At 32.0% G+C, this 16,453-nt stretch overlaps 1 protein-coding gene across 1 annotated transcript; it reads right to left on the minus strand.

The window, feature by feature from the left end:
* Positions 1 to 3,691: 3,691 nt before the first annotated feature.
* On the minus strand, positions 3,692 to 11,307 carry LOC134721370 (M-phase phosphoprotein 6-like). The gene is made up of 5 exons (XM_063584332.1): positions 11,162 to 11,307; positions 9,040 to 9,152; positions 7,892 to 7,982; positions 6,038 to 6,132; positions 3,692 to 5,468 (listed from the first exon to the last, which is right to left on the minus strand). Exons 1-5 carry the CDS (start codon positions 11,216 to 11,218, stop codon positions 5,330 to 5,332), a joined length of 495 nt encoding a protein of 164 aa, XP_063440402.1. The 5' UTR covers positions 11,219 to 11,307; the 3' UTR covers positions 3,692 to 5,329.
* Between the last annotated feature and the right edge of the window lie 5,146 nt (positions 11,308 to 16,453).

The following is a 16,453-nucleotide window of genomic DNA, read 5'->3' on the forward strand; positions in this document are numbered from 1 at the left end:
GGAAAAAATATAGATAATCATTCTAAACCGGAGCTTTTTAAAATCATGATGCTGGTCATCACACATAGTTGCAATGAATGATATTATGCGATGTATTCAATAAAAAATAACCATGGGTTCATAAATGTTATGCTTTCAATATTGTATAAATAATCTGATCACTAAAACTTGGAACAGTTTATATTTTCCTTGTTCAAACCATGAAAAATAAGGGGGGGGGGGGGGGGGGTTAGCAACTGTAATATAACATTATTTTTTTCGCATTTAGTATTATTTTTCTACCTACTAACGTGAATTTTCTGACACAAAAACAAATATACGACAGAACTGTTCATTTAATGTATGTAATCAAATGCCAAACTATATATGTATATATATATATATGTGTAAAAATTAATTTACTTTCTGAAGGTACAACAACAAAAAGTGTCTTTTTTTCTGTTTGAAATCTTAATAAATTTCATTGAAATTAACTAGATATTCTGTAACTATACAATATCATGTATGCTTCAGAATATATCAAAATAAAATGCTGCACGACCAATGCAGATACCCTTCCTTTAAAAAATTGTCAATATCCGATGCATTTGAATTAAGCACAAAAAACTTACGTAAATTTAATACACGCATGCAATCAGGGCTTGCATTTTGAATATATACGTGTATGTTAATGGTACCTAACTGTCAGAACATGATTATGATTTTTAAGGGTATATTAATTGTGTCTAACTGTCGCCTGGTGAGATTAATAGTTTAAGGTAAAACTTTATCATACCATATGGCCTAGGTGTTGATTGACTTTTATTTTTATGACCCAAGATCAGTACCTTCTTGAATATAAAGACAATCTGCTAAGTGAACACCACAGCATGAATCTGTCCATTTTTGCGTGAAGGTAATACTCAAAGTCAGGTGACATATATCAAACCATTCCTTTTGTAATTTTTGTATTCACAAACGATATATACATGAAATCCAGTCTTTGCGTAGCGGCACACTTAGATTAAATGTTGAAATTGGTCGTTATCTGAATACTCAAAGAGAAAATATAATATGTTGCAATATAAATGTTTTGGAGGACAAATATCATTTTGTTTTATCATGTCCAACGTATAGAATTTTATATTTATTCTACTGTTCTTGGCCACAAGTTAGATATTATTGTTAATTAATTAATTTATTTTGTCATATATTGTATATATTTTTAGTTTGCCATAGCATGTATATGCTTCTTGAAAATTCATTGATCTGACTACAGTAATAACGATGCCCATCAGATAAATCAATAAACTGATAATGCCCCCAGTTTATCAAATCTCGTATCTAATTAGTTGATAACGCAAAATCACAATCGATCTTGCACATGCGCATTGTTTCCCTGAACTAGTGTATTCTATAATATCCTGAATATAATCATGTATCTACATTTTGGATATTGAACAATAATAGTTTAATATCCAATTTTAAAATTTTAAATTCTAATTTTCATTTCCAAATTCATAATGTGACATAAACCTATGTTGTGTCAACTATTTAATCACAATCCACATTTATAGCTGTATCAAACTTAAAAGTTGTGTCCATACTTGTCCCATCTGTTCAGGGTTCTACATCTGTGGTCATATAATGCTGCGCCCTGCGAAGCAACTGGTTGAGTCTTAAATTGCTGTACATTATTGCTGTTTACTGTTTATCTCTATCTATAATAATATTCAAGATAATAACCCATAACAGTTAAATTTCCTTAAAATTACCAATTTAGGGGCAGCAACCTAACAACGAGTAGTCCGATTCATCTAAAAATTTCAGGGCAGATAGATCTTGACCAGATACACAATTTTACCCCTTGTCAGATTTGCTCTAAATGCTTTGGTTTTTTAGTTCAAAGCCAAAAACTGCATTTTACCCCTATGTTCTATTTTTAGCTGTGGCAGCCATCTTGGTTAGTTTGCCCCGTCACAAAACACTATTTTTAAACTAGATAGGCTAATAATGATTCTGGCTGTGTTTGGTAAAATTTGGCCCAGTAGTTTCAGAGAAGATTTTTGTAAAAGTTGACTAAGATTTACGAAATATGGTTTTAAATTGACTATAAAGGGCAATTACTCCTAAAGGGGTCAACTGACCATTTTGGTCATGTTGACTTATTTGTATATCTTACTTTGCTGAACATTATTGCTGTTTACAGTTTATCTCCATCTATAATAATATTCAAGATAATAACCAAAAACAGTAAAATTTCCTTAAAATTACCAATTTAGGGGCAGCAACCTCACAATGAGTTGTCCGATTTATCTAAAGATTTCAGGGCAGATAGATCTTGACCTGATTAACAATTTTACCCCGTCAGAATGCTCTAAATGCTTTGGTAAAAAAACACAATTTTTAAAATAGATACATCAATGATGATTGTGGCCAAGTTTGGTTCAATTTGGCCCAGTAATTTCAGAGGAGAAGATTTTTGTAAAAGTTAACGACGCCGAACGACAGACGCTGGACGCCAAGTGATGAGAAAAGCTCACTTGGCCTTTTTAAGTTTTAGGCCAGGTGAGCTAAAAAATGCTTAATTGGCCCTTAATCCTCAAACGGTTAGAACAATTACTAAAATCAATAACAAATTCCTTTTGTGCTATGGACCTTGTAGTACACTTTCATAAAGATCGATACTCTTTTATTGAAGTTAATGTCTAGAATCAAATTTCTTTGGAAGACGATGATGTCATACCATTATAGGTCAGCAAATTCTTTTTACTCCTCCCATCATGATAGGCTAAAAACATCTATTGTCGACAAAGGTATTATTGATTTTATTGTCAAGTTTGATATCCAACTTTACTGTTCTTGGTACACTCTCATGCATATAAACTAACAAGAAAATGAAGATATGTCCTTTTCCCAAGAATAGTGTTCCAAAAAAAATTATCACTTCTACAGAATCAAATTTAAAATAGATTTCAGTACCATAAAGATACAATGGGCAGACAACTATAGAATATGATGTACCCCGAGATATCAGAGCTAAATCAATGTGTGTTGGGAGCACTGAATGGTAAAGATTGGTTTTATTTGACAGAACTTTTCTGCTAACTGCATACATATACAGGTAACTGGCATGTTTCAGTCAGTATATAAATATTTTTAAGTTAGTACCTAAGGATTTTATTGGCATAGCAACATTTTTATCCAATTTTACACATAGCTCCTATAATCTGCACTACTCATTGCTTGCTACATGGATCTTAACAGAGGAATGATAACATTTAATATTTTTATAGTAAATATTAAACAGAACATTTTCAGGTGGAGTTCTTGCTGCAAGGGACAAATATTGGAACAAATCTATTTAGTATTTGCAGGGGAGATTTTCCATGTGCTGCATATGCAATGCACAACTTGTATAATTTCTGAAATAATATTTGTCTTGTAAAGTATATTTATACACATAAATATCTGAGTAAATATTTTTTAAACCATTGCTTGACATGGGTATGGATTAAAAAGCCAGGGCTATGTTTTCGTCATTGCACTGTGATGTATGAACGCTCAAAACTGTGTGAGGCTAGGATAATATATTAATGCAGCTGGTGACATATGGGTTTTTATGCAATATTTACCCAAAACATTTCTTTGCCAAAGGAATTCAGTATTTCATCTTTTTCAGAAAATCTATGGTCACCTTGTAGAAAACAAATTCCAACAATAATAATTTATTCAACAAGCAAGTTATGCAACTTCATTACAATATTGTAATATATTTCTATGATAAGTCTTGTTATAAACAATACCCAATCCACTATACATGGTAAAATATTATGTACAAAAAAGCATGCAGTATTCAAAATGTTACAAAATTTTCAAATTCTGTAAATCTGTAACAAAATAACTGGTTTGCTTTAACCAAACTAACACACAAAGTGCACATGTTGAATTAATGTCCATTTATTCTAGGCTTAATTATAAAAAATTAAGTGCATCTTTCCATAAATATTGTAAATAGAAGATTCTTAAATACTTTTTATAGCGGTTATAAATATCTATTAAAATATATGTTCATACACAATTGCCATAAAATAGATCTTGCAATAAATATATGTTCAAAATGTATTCAATCTAACAAAATAACAAAATTCATTTAATATAACCACCTATTAAAAATTATTTTCAATGATAAATAACTTTTCAACTTTAAAATACAATCAGTAATTTGATGTAATAGAAAAACAAGATGATTCAAACAATACATAGATCTCTACATAATGGTACTACATTTGTAATATCATTTTCTGAATATCCCATTTCATTTGGACTGATCTTACAATCACAGTATCCCACACAGGGGTTCAAATTAGTGCGAGGTCTGAGACTCGTCTTCTCTAGAAGAGGACTATTTATTATTAAATTAGGAAAGTCAAGGACCTACCTTAATTTACACTGATGCTTTAAACAGGACCATTGATTTCTTCTGGAACACCTCTCACTTAAAACTTCAAAATGGTCCTGGACCTTTCAATAATTTCAAAAATTTGAACCCCTACCCACATATATTTTTGGGAGCAAAAGGGACACAAAAAATGCTGACATTTTTGTTCTTCACGTTTTAATTTGTATTGATGACAATTAATCAATGATCAATTTTCATTATTTATCTTAAAGGACCAATATCGTAAATACATGTAGTTTTATCCAGACTGAAACAATTGATAAATAAATGGAGAATGAATAGGCATTGCGTATGAGTTTCATAACTTTAGGTTGAGGCAAATTAAGCATATTCTGCAATTTTTTCATATATACATAATGACATTTCAAGAACCGTAAAGAAGACACCACCTAAATTGGAACGTGATCTGTGTTCTGTGATAAAAAAGCATTGTGTATAAGTTTAGTATAATTTGGTTGAGGCAAACAAAAGTTAAAGAACTGAAATTAATTTTGAGACATATCTCAGATAGATAAGACATACAGAAAGGCAAGGGCAAACCTTGATGTACCCTCTGCCACATCTTTCATAAATACTATAGTTTACATATTTTACAGCATTTCTAGATTTGTCTGACTATGAGCCACCATTACTATATATACCAGGGTATTTACTTTTACTGACATCATAACTGATTTTAACCTTGGAATATTACAATGATAAATGTGTAAAACATTTAAAATAATATAACAACTACCGATACACATTCTTTTCTCTTCAGCTTACTAATTATGGAATAAACTGAGAGCCATTGTACTCTTCAAATGCTCAACAATGTCATGTTTTCCTACTGTCTTAGCAAGTCATATGTTCTGAAAGTATCGCACTTTCCAGTTACATGTAACAGCTTCAATCATCTTTTGGTTTTAAGAACGCTCTGACCCTTTGTTTGACCTCTGTGGTCGTTGCCTCCTCTTCTTCTGTTAATGCAGATCTTTGTCGTTTTTTTGCAAATTTCTTTGCAATTGTTCCAAATAATGTCTTATATCTATAAAATACAAATTTATTTGATAAATATGTAATCTGATTTTAAAGATTAACAATAAAAACAGTGTTGTATATTTCTTTTTTTGAAAACACAGTGTGTTTTGTAATTATGAGACAATGGTTTTAAACAGATTTTTTGTTAATTTACAGAAGCTGATCACATGTTAAAGAGGAAACTTCTCCACTAGGGTGAAATTCACTGAATTGAATATATTCAGAAGTTAATGTTATAAACCTGGAAACCTTCACATGTTTTTACAAAAACTGGGTCAATCAGTGTTCTCCCCCGAAATTTTGAATAGCATCACATTTGGCGTAAAAAAAAATCAATGTAATTTGTCGCGTCGTGGAAATACTCTTTTTCCATTATGATATATGCATTATTGTTATTAAAAAATGTATTATATTGTTTGTATGCTATAGGTCCTTATTTGGTAAATACAATATTCTATAAAACAGCCTGGGGAAAACACTGGGTCAATATCAGTGTTGATGAATTCTTTTGTATCACTAGACAAGAATAAAGATATCACTTCAATAAAGAAATATTATGTTACAAAACAAATTTACCTTCCTGCCATCTCTTCATCATCAACCCTCAGTTCTTTTTCTACAGCCTCAGAACGTGCATTCTCCTTCTCTGTTGCAGCTGCTTTCATCATTTTCTAAAATACAGAATATGAGAAAATAATTTAGAATTCCATTATTCAAAAATCAAACCAGATGCTCTGCAGGGCGCAGCTTTATACGACTGCAGATGTTGAACCCTGAACAGTTTGGGCAAGTATGGACACAACATTTAAACTTGATACAGCTCTGAATTTGGATTTTGATTAAATAGATTACACAACATAGGTTTCTGACACAGAATGAATGTGGTCTTAGAACTTAAACTTGAAAATTTTAAATTGGACATTTACCTATTATGCCAATTATGGTCATATATTAAAAATCTAAATACATGGTTAGATTCAGCATATCATAGAACCCCAAGAATTCAATTTTTGATGAAATCAAATAATGTTCAATTTTAGACCAGTTAGACCTCAATGTGGACCAATTTAAAAACCGGCCCAAATATTAAAAATCTAAATACATGGTTAGATTCATCATATTGAAGAACCCAATATATTCAATTTTAGTTGAAATCAAACAATCTTTAACTTTTGACCCTTTGGACCTTAATGTAGAGCAATTTGAAAACGGGACAATACTGTGCAATTGAATATTTCTTGCTATTGCGCAAAACTGTGCAATTGGAAATTTCTTGCTATTGCGCAATATTGTGCTATTGGATATTTCTTGCTATTGCGCAATACTGTGCAATTGAAGATTTCTTGCTATTGCACAATACTGTGCAATTGAAGATTTCTTGCTATTGCAGAATACTGTACAATTGAAAATTTCTTGCTATTGCACAATACTTAATATAATAATTTTGGACCCCGATTTGGACCAACTTGAAAACTGGGCCCATAATCAAAAATCTAAGTACATGTTTAGATTCAGAATATCAAAGAACCCCAAGAATACAATTTTTGTTAAAATCAAGCTAAGTTTAATTTTGCACCCTTTGGACCTTAATGTAGACCAATTTGAAAACAGGACCAAAAATTATGAATCTGAATACACGTTAAGATTTGGCATATCAAAGAACCCCAATAATTCCATTTTTTTATGAAATCAAACAAAGTTTAATGTTGGACTCTTTTGGCCCCTAATTCCTTGGGACTAAAACTCCCAAAATCAATCCTAACCTTCCTTTTGTGGTCATAAACCTTGTGTTAAAATTTTGTAGATTTCTATTATCTTATACTAACATGACTAAAGTTATTGTGCAAAAACCAAGAAATATGCTTATTTATGACCTGTTTTTGGCTCCTAATTCCTAATTGTTGAGATTTAAACTCCCAAAATCAATCCCAACCTTCCTATTGTGGTCCTAGACCTTATGTTAAAATTTCATAGATTTCAGTTTACTTATACTAAAGTTATTGAGCAGAAAACAAGAAAAATGCCTAAACTGTTGGGACCAAAACACCCAAAATCAATCCCAACCTTCCTTTTATGGTCATAAACCTTGTGTTTAAATTTCATAGATTTTTATTTACTTTTACTAAAGTTAGAGTGCGAAAACCAAATGTCCTCGGAGCTAATACAATGCTACTGTAGTAAATTCATTCATAAAGCCTCCAGCAAAAGCATTGAATTAAAATTGACACACTATAAACCATGATCAGTTTATCAATTATATAAAATTGAGAATGAAAATGGGGAATATGACAAATTTCATTCCATTCCAATCAATGTATAGACAACCTAATAGAGATTTCCTGCTGAATAATATCCAGTGTCAACATGATGAAATATGAATAAAAGGAGACAACTCAACTCAACAATTCAGTCATTGAATATTAAATATACCTCAATTTCAGGGTTACAACCATTGAATGAAAATCTACCAAATTTCAGGTCTTCAATTCTCAGGTTACTTGGTTCTGTAATAAACTTGCTCCTTAAAACAAAAGAATATTACTATTACTTTTAATTATGTATTTCAGCGTAAGGTATCACTTACATTATAATTTCTCTCTCTATCTCTCTTTTTTTAATATTAGTGGTAATGACAGGAGAGAGTCAACCAAAATACTTTTGTCATTATAAATTAGCCAATTAGGCAGTTGTTGCATTATCATATCTACTCTTACATATTTTCTGAGAGAAACTTCTTATCTCAAACTATGAGTCTTTACTTGCATCTCAAGTAAATATTACTTCAGAAGCACAGAAGTGCTCTCTAAAATCAGTATCATACTTTTATATTGCTAACATTGGGTTGGAGCTGCTGCAAAGAGAATTCTTAAGTCTAAGCAAAAGGACACATGTCAGACTGATAACAACAAATCAAAATATAAAATATTGTCAAAAACTATAGCTTTCATTTTAAAACAAAAAGTTATGGGTATACATCAATGATATGACAATCCAACAAATAAAACAAAAAAACACATATTTATAGTTTAAATACAGAGGAAAATATCTCATCCTTAAACTTAGCCTGACTACTGGAGCATAAAAATTAGGCTATGTCAAATGATTTATGTCAGAGACCTTTCACAAGCAATCTACATGTACATAACAAATAGTGTCAAACTGTCATGAAAAATTGGTAAGAAAAGCAATATTCCAGAAAACCTAAACACTGATCATGCTGATCAATGCCATATGACATGTATAAAAGGCAGACTTTATACATTGTATGATTCAAGTACATGACTTTGTGTACAACTACTTACAAACCTCACCTAGAAAAATATTAGCCTGGTATCTTTTTGATCATCAGTTATTAGTCATTTAGCTCTTATCTTTCTTACATATTTATAATTCCATGGCTTATCTATATTTCAGTTTGAGTGTTCCTGATTAAGACAAATTTAGAAAAGCATTTTTTTCAAAGTTTTTAGATTTCTATTTTGTTTTTTTGTAGGATGTTTGTTGTCTTAAGTTTTCTCCTATTTTTGCAATGACATGGTCAATTTGTGTACACTTCTGTAATAGATTTAAATACATACTCTTTCTGTTTAGTTTCTGGAAGATCAAGAACCCAATGTTCATCATCAATAACTCTCTTCTGTTCATCTTCAGACTTCTCTTTTTCAATTCTTAATGCACTTCTTTGCATAAACTGGAAGAAAAAAAAATATGAACTAAATTTGCCTGCATCTTTTATATATTGTCTTGTTATTTTAAGGAACTTTTTGCTAGACAAATGTTAAAATGTTTTAGCCTTGTCTTGTGGTTTAAGGGAATTGAAAATGTTTACATTGATCAAATCTCAAAGCCTTTTTCAAACCAGTATGTATAGATTTGTCCAGGATTGTGCTTTTAAGAAATGAATTAAGTCAAAACATAGGACAGTGGACCTCTCTGCCCTACACAAAAAGAAAAACAATATTTCAAAATGGTTTAGAAAAAATCAGTTCAAAGAGGAATAACTCCAATTGTTCAATAATAAATCTTTCCTGCCTCATCTGGAAATTATTATTTATGTGAGATACAGACTAATAAATGTACATTGCATTAAAATTTTAACCTTTAAATGTCATGATCTAGATAAAAGAATCCCTAGATCTATTTGTTTTAGGTCTATTGATCTATAATGTAAAAAGTAAAATCACAAAAATACTAAACTTTGAGGAAAATTCAATTGGAAAGTACATGTACCTAATCACAGGGGGTCTCATGGGGGGGGTCTGATCCCGGATCCCGCTTTATATTGTTTTGTCAGATTCCCGTATCCCGCTTACACTATGTACGTAAGCAATTCTCATTTTTCTCTAATTTCCTGCGTGACGCTAGCCTTCATTTCCAGTTTTCACGGCACAATAACTTGACTTTCACGTGTCACACTTACAAAAAGTTGACAACTGTCATATTCCTTACTTGGTACAGGCATTTTCAAATGTTGAACCTGGTTTTATAGCGCTAAACCTCTCACTTTTACAACAGTCTCATCAAAACAAGGGTGAACAAAACAGACATAATAAATAAAATAGTCAAAATATGGGTACAGCAGTCATCACTGTGTTACAATCTTAAAACAAACAATTATACAAAAAACCACACAAGCATCCATCAAATTAAAAACACATTCATTGCTTCATGTGTCTGACGTCAGATGTCAAAAACAAAATCTCCCTATTTTTCAGGCTTCTTGTAATAAAGAGAGTTTAATAGTAAATATAAATAGATTTTTAACGTACTTTTGGATAATGTTTGCAAGATTAAGATAAAAATTCTTTTATTCATAAACTTTGGATATACATATTTAGTTAATTTGTCAATCCCATTAAAATTATTTGGTTGACAGGTATGAAAGTTTTACACACAATTGCAAGTATTACGCAATTCCCATTTAGTGTTCCTTTCCCTTAAACAGTTGAAAGGGCAATACTCTCATCAGTATCAGTGGCAGATCCAGAACTTTTTGTAATGCCAGTCCTTCAGTGATTCCCTATGTAATCAACCAAATATTTCCCACAAAAGCCCCAGCCCCTCCTGGCTCCTATGAATACACCTTATCGCTATTTCCGCTTGACCCGAGAATCTGTTCCGCTTGAACTATTGGCGTCATACCACAATCACTTTTCCATTGTGGCGTCAGACATTTTGAATAATGACGTCAAAATTTTACTGGACCCTGTGTGATGTCCAGTAATGGCGGACAAATAGCGATAAGGTGTATATGAGCAGTGGTCTGATAAGTTTTGATGAAATAATTGACAGTAAGTAGTCAGTAGTAAAAATTTGATAGTACGTGGCTTATGTAAACTCTGCAACTGAGGCTACTCTATAAATAAGAGAAATATAATTATTACTGTATAAAACCACAAACACTTGACTCATAAAATACCTTAATATACAAGTCTGGTACTCCATTTTTTTAAAAATTGTCGCAAATATAAAGAAGTTTTCACTTTTTAAATTAAAAGGGACAGGTCTTTCTTTATTCATTTCTACAACAGCAATATAGGCCCTTGTCTTAGGGACAATCTCTCTTTTAAAAGGTATTTTGATCTTTCTTCTTTTTTTAGGAAGGGGGGGGGGGGTCCGAACCTGTTTAAAACTGTGGTATCACGGCACAAATGCTTTCTATGCAAGTATTTTACTAAAAAAAAAGGAAAATCGTTTTACCTTCATTTGCAAGACATTCTTGGACAAATTACCCTTTTGTCCTGACCCCCCTGCCATGGCTGTTTCTGCTTTTCCCTTTCAGCCTTCACATGTGGCGATATGCAAGTCTTTAAGAACCGGAAGTTGAAGAAGACATGTGGCCGAAATGGGACGTTATCTCGGTCTTTAAAAACTTCGGTCCTTTCACCGTGAAGTTTCACAAATATCAGTCTTTTGTAGGCAGTGTATATTTTATAAATTGATTGCGAGATGAGGCGTGGGAGTTATGTAGCACATAAAAGGATACACGAGAGAAATTTATGTTTTACTGAAAAATTATTACACCAGGGTTTTCAATATCACAAACTATCAAACCATCATGACTAAATATCATCGGTATAAGGACATCATTCGTAAATCATAGCTCAACATGCAGACTTCTTATACGTTCAGGTATTTCACATCCAATTTTTTTATGGAAATATTCTTTATAAAGCACAAAAATGTCAGTATTCACCTCAGAAGTTAACAAAACCTTTCAATAGACTTATCAAGAAGGGATATAGTTACGATACTGTTGTCAGGTTGCTCATTTTAGCGTTAATATTGATTCACTTATAGGATTCTCTGCATCGGAACTAAACACATTTATTCAAAATAAAGTTGTTGGCATGACACAGGTTATGTTCTTCTCGTATATATATGTTATGATGGTATGATACTAAACCCCTAACGCCGGGAAGGATTGTGCCTGATAGGATGATGAAATCATAATTTTTCAATCAGTTTTATTGAAGCCTGGAGCTGGCATGTCAGTTAACAGCTTGCAGTCTGTTGTTATTTATGTATTATTGTCATTTTGTTTATTTTCTTTGGTTACAACTTCTGACATCAGACTTGGACTTCTCTTGAATTGAATTTTAAATGTGCGTATTGTTGTGCATTTATTTTTCTACATTGGCTAGAGGTGAGGCTAGAGGTATATGGGGAGGGTTGAGATCTCGTAAACATGTTTAACCCCGTCGCATTTTTGCGCCTGTCCCAAGTCAGGACCCCGTCTGGCCTTTGTTAGTCCTGTATTTTTTTATTTTTTTTTTCTTGTGTACAATTTGGTAATTAGTATGGCGTTCATTATCACTGTACTAGTATATATTTGTTTAGGGGCCAGCTGAAGGACGCCTCCGGGTGCGGGAATTTCTCGCTACATTGAAGACCTGTTGGTGACCTTCTCAGGCTGTTCAAGCGTTTTTTTCTATGGTCGGGTTGTTGTCTCTTTGACACATTCCCAATTTCCATTCTCAATTTTATTTTATACAGTAAAACTTCTGAAAACGGTTCAACGAATGTGTTGCAAGCGCTGCAAAAATCAAGTTCACTGATATTAAACTGACTTTTTATAACCCGTATCATGCAAACAACTGGTTTCAGAATATAAGAGAATAATAAAAAAAATATCTTTATTTCCCAAATTACAAGTTCCATAAAAGGCATAAAATCAGCTTGACATAATTGATAATTTACAGGGAGCAATCTAAAAAAAGACGCAGTTGCTATATATTTTTTCAATAGTCTGTCTTTTTTCTAATTTATCTTTTTTTTTTAAATCCTGTAGTCAGTCTAAATATTTTTCTTTCAGTTTAAAACTATCTTTTATGAAAATATGTCACCATGCTTCCCTCGGCTTTTCAGTCTGAGTTAATTATGTGATACTTTTATAGTCTATTCCAAACTTTAGAATAAATGTATAAAAAAGAAGATTTGGTATGATTTCCAATGAGACATCTCTCAACAAGAGACCGGGCCAAATCGTACAGAATTTTACCGTACAACCTTCAGCCGTTGAATGAGCAAAACCGGCCATATCGCATACGGTCAGCCTGATTAACTTGAAAAGGCCGCCTGAAATCAAAACTGTAAAACAATCCAAACAACAAAGCTAACGGCCCAATTGCTATAATAAATTAATATACAATAAAACAGAACGAATAAACAAATATGTAACACAGCAATAAACGACAGCCACTGAGTTACAGACGCTTGACTTGACTTGAGACAGACACATACATACACAATGTGGCAGAGTTAAATATGTTAGCGGGATGTTGTTCCTCCCCTATACTGACCTGTGACACTAGTGTAACAGAATATCATAAGAACGTTCTATAGAAAATCATTGAAAAGGCTCAACTCATCAGATGGATACCAAAAGAAATACACCTAACAAAAACATATATATATAGTGGACGTTACCGGGTACTTATTCATTCTAACAACAGAAAGACACTAAAGGAACAGATCTGAGAGTACTTGCACTGAGTTTCTGACAGTTAGTTCAAAGTCAAATAACAACTAATAAACATAATCATGCATCCAAGACTAAATCTTATTTCTAAGTGTTTATTTCCGATGAAAAGACCCTATGAGAGAATAAAAATTAACATCGAAGTATGCCATCTTTAATGACCATTATATTTTCTTTATTCTGTCAAACCATTAAAGACTGGAACAAATTATCCTCTGATATTACTAAAACCCCTACTACTGAAATCTCAGCACGATACTCAGAGAAAGGCTGTTCCAGTTTGTGATTGTATGTGGAAAAAATATTGTTGGCGTATTTGTGTTCGCAGGATATCATGGAATTTGGTATGAGAGTGTGTACATATTCGAGCAGGCATATTCTGGGACTGTCTGAGCGGTTGAATTAGTCTGTTTATTTTTGTGATTGCAATGAGATGTCAAGTGATTTTACAAAACAAGAGCAAGCATGCATCTTTTCTTCTGTGTGCGAGGTTTCTCCATTTTAAAGGCATATACGATACAGTTTTGATCCTGTATTTACTGTTTGATGAAATCATCCATATAGGCTATTTTTTGCCTGATAAATTCAAATATGTAATAAAAAAATAATACCACCATGTGCTACTTTTGGACTTAAATGAGGTCGAAATATTGTATATCTCGGCTCAAAATTGTTATTCGGATTTGTGGCCGTATTTTTCCTTTCGAAAGAAAGACATAACTTTTTTGTTTTAAAAGATAAACACAAATTGTTTTTTTTGTTGAATAATTTGTCACGTAAATTTCTGTATTTTATAAGTATCCTAAAAAAATATAAATTTTTTATTCAGAAATAACTCATATTTATCAAATGGTTATAAATTGAGAAAAAAAACGTCATTTTTTGCGGTATATTTATCAAAATTAAAAAAATTGCACTATTTACAGTTTTATAAAAGTTTGTCCACACAATCTCCCTGGAAAATGAAACAAAATGTCGTTTTAAAAAATAGGAGATTTATATGCTGGCTGTTCCTTTACTTTAATAGGTGGAATTAAAGTTCTGATACTTTCTGTTAAAATCTATAGTGAACTGTTTGTCTTGTTACAGATGGCCGTGTTTATGTGACTATGTCGTTTTAGGTCTGATTGAATATATAATGAGTACAACTGTATAATTGTATGCGAATTTATTTTTATTTCGCCTGACAGACATAACATTACAGTACACTTGTCAGGATGAATAGCCATTTTCCTTGTATTTTTGCGTGCTACCCCCCCCCCCCCCCCCTCAGGAGACGTGGCTTATGTTTGTCTGGTCCACTTGACTGTGATGGGTTAAATTAAAAAGTATTTTGAAAATACCTTGGATGGTTACATATTGATGTTTTGCAAATCAGGGTAAGCTGTTTTCTGTTGCATGTACTGATTGTTTTCAAATTCACGGTGGCAGTGTTTTTGTTTGCTTCTGAGAAAACTGATTGAAACTGCCTGTTGAGTTCGTCAGATTTCTGTTTTGTGTCTGTTACAAGTTACCCTTTCTGTTTAAGTGATGTAATTCCGCTGTAGTTTTTTTGCTTATGATATAAGGCCAATTTTTTTTTTCATGTTGAAAATTTGTTATCATTTGTAAATAAAAAAAATGGATGCAAATTCCCCAATATTGTATTAAAATTTAAATACTAGTATAAGTTCTTTATTTTTATTCAAAACGTAGTTAGTCCAAGCATACTTTGAAATGCGTGAACCGGAAACAACAACACAATGTAAACGCAGACACATTATTGTTACATTCGTAATTAATCGGCCCTACATTCCAGCAATTAGTCCCCAATATATTTTTTTTTTATTGTTGAGGCTACATATCAATGTAACCATAGCCAGTGCCAATTATAAAACGGACCGTGATATAAAAAAACGCAGTGTCTGCGCGTACCCGCAGGCGGGTACGAATAGTCAAATTGACATTTCGTAGGCTACGCGTATCCACATCTGGTTTTATAATAAATAAAAAAAATGCCATCGGATCGGGAATTAAACGTGAAATATATTCAGAAATTATCGCCAATATGGGGATTTCGAGTGAAGAGTATGACAAATAATATTTTCGAATTGTATTTATTAGTTAATAATACATAACTGAGACTACTATAATGTGTTATAGTAGTCTCAGTACATAATAAACCAAATCTACAGTAAACCTATAATATATAGTATCCGAATTTTAAGTTGCTTCCATTCTTCGAGGTAAAATTTTTTTTGATGCGTTGAAGGCTTACATTTTCGTCAAATTATTTGTTATTTATTAACGAAGCTTTCATAGAAGATTATTGTCATCGGCCTTTGTTTATCAGAAATAATCATATTAGGCCTTATTTTTTCGTGTCGAACTTGTTTAGAATTATTTGCCTCGACAGGAAAAAATTATTCTGTTAAACTTTATTTCCTATTTATTTTTTGTGTTTCCAGTTCTTCTTTTCTCTGCAGATGTAATTGGCTCCGAGTTTGTTTTTATATACAATTGTATAAAATTAATCGACTGATACTTTTGAACAAATTGTTCCACATGATAACTTTAAAATGTCTGCCACGGCAGTATATCACTCTTTTCGCATTTTAAGAATATTTATTAACCGAGAAAAACTGTTCACTTACCTATATATAAATGTTTACAAAATTTCTAAATAGTTAATCAATTTTATTCACTAATTGCGATAATTTCTGTATATATTTCACGTTTGGCGATCCAATTAATCTATTAACACTCATAAAATACCTACAGACTGGAAACATGCAAATGTCTGTCCTGCATTCAAAAAAGGCGACAAAAACAATGCCATAAATTACAGGCCTATTTCACTAACATGTATACTTTGCAAAATAATGGAGCATATCATAGCTAGTCAAGTAATGGAACATCTTGAAAAAAACAATATTTTATATGACTTACAACATGGCTTCCGATCAAAACGTTCTTGTGAGACACAACTATTATCTTTCATTCAGGACCTTGCAAGAGACAACAATATTAAC

This window comes from Mytilus trossulus, chromosome 6 (genome assembly GCF_036588685.1).
Source record: "Mytilus trossulus isolate FHL-02 chromosome 6, PNRI_Mtr1.1.1.hap1, whole genome shotgun sequence".
NCBI lineage: Eukaryota > Metazoa > Mollusca > Bivalvia > Mytilida > Mytilidae > Mytilus > Mytilus trossulus.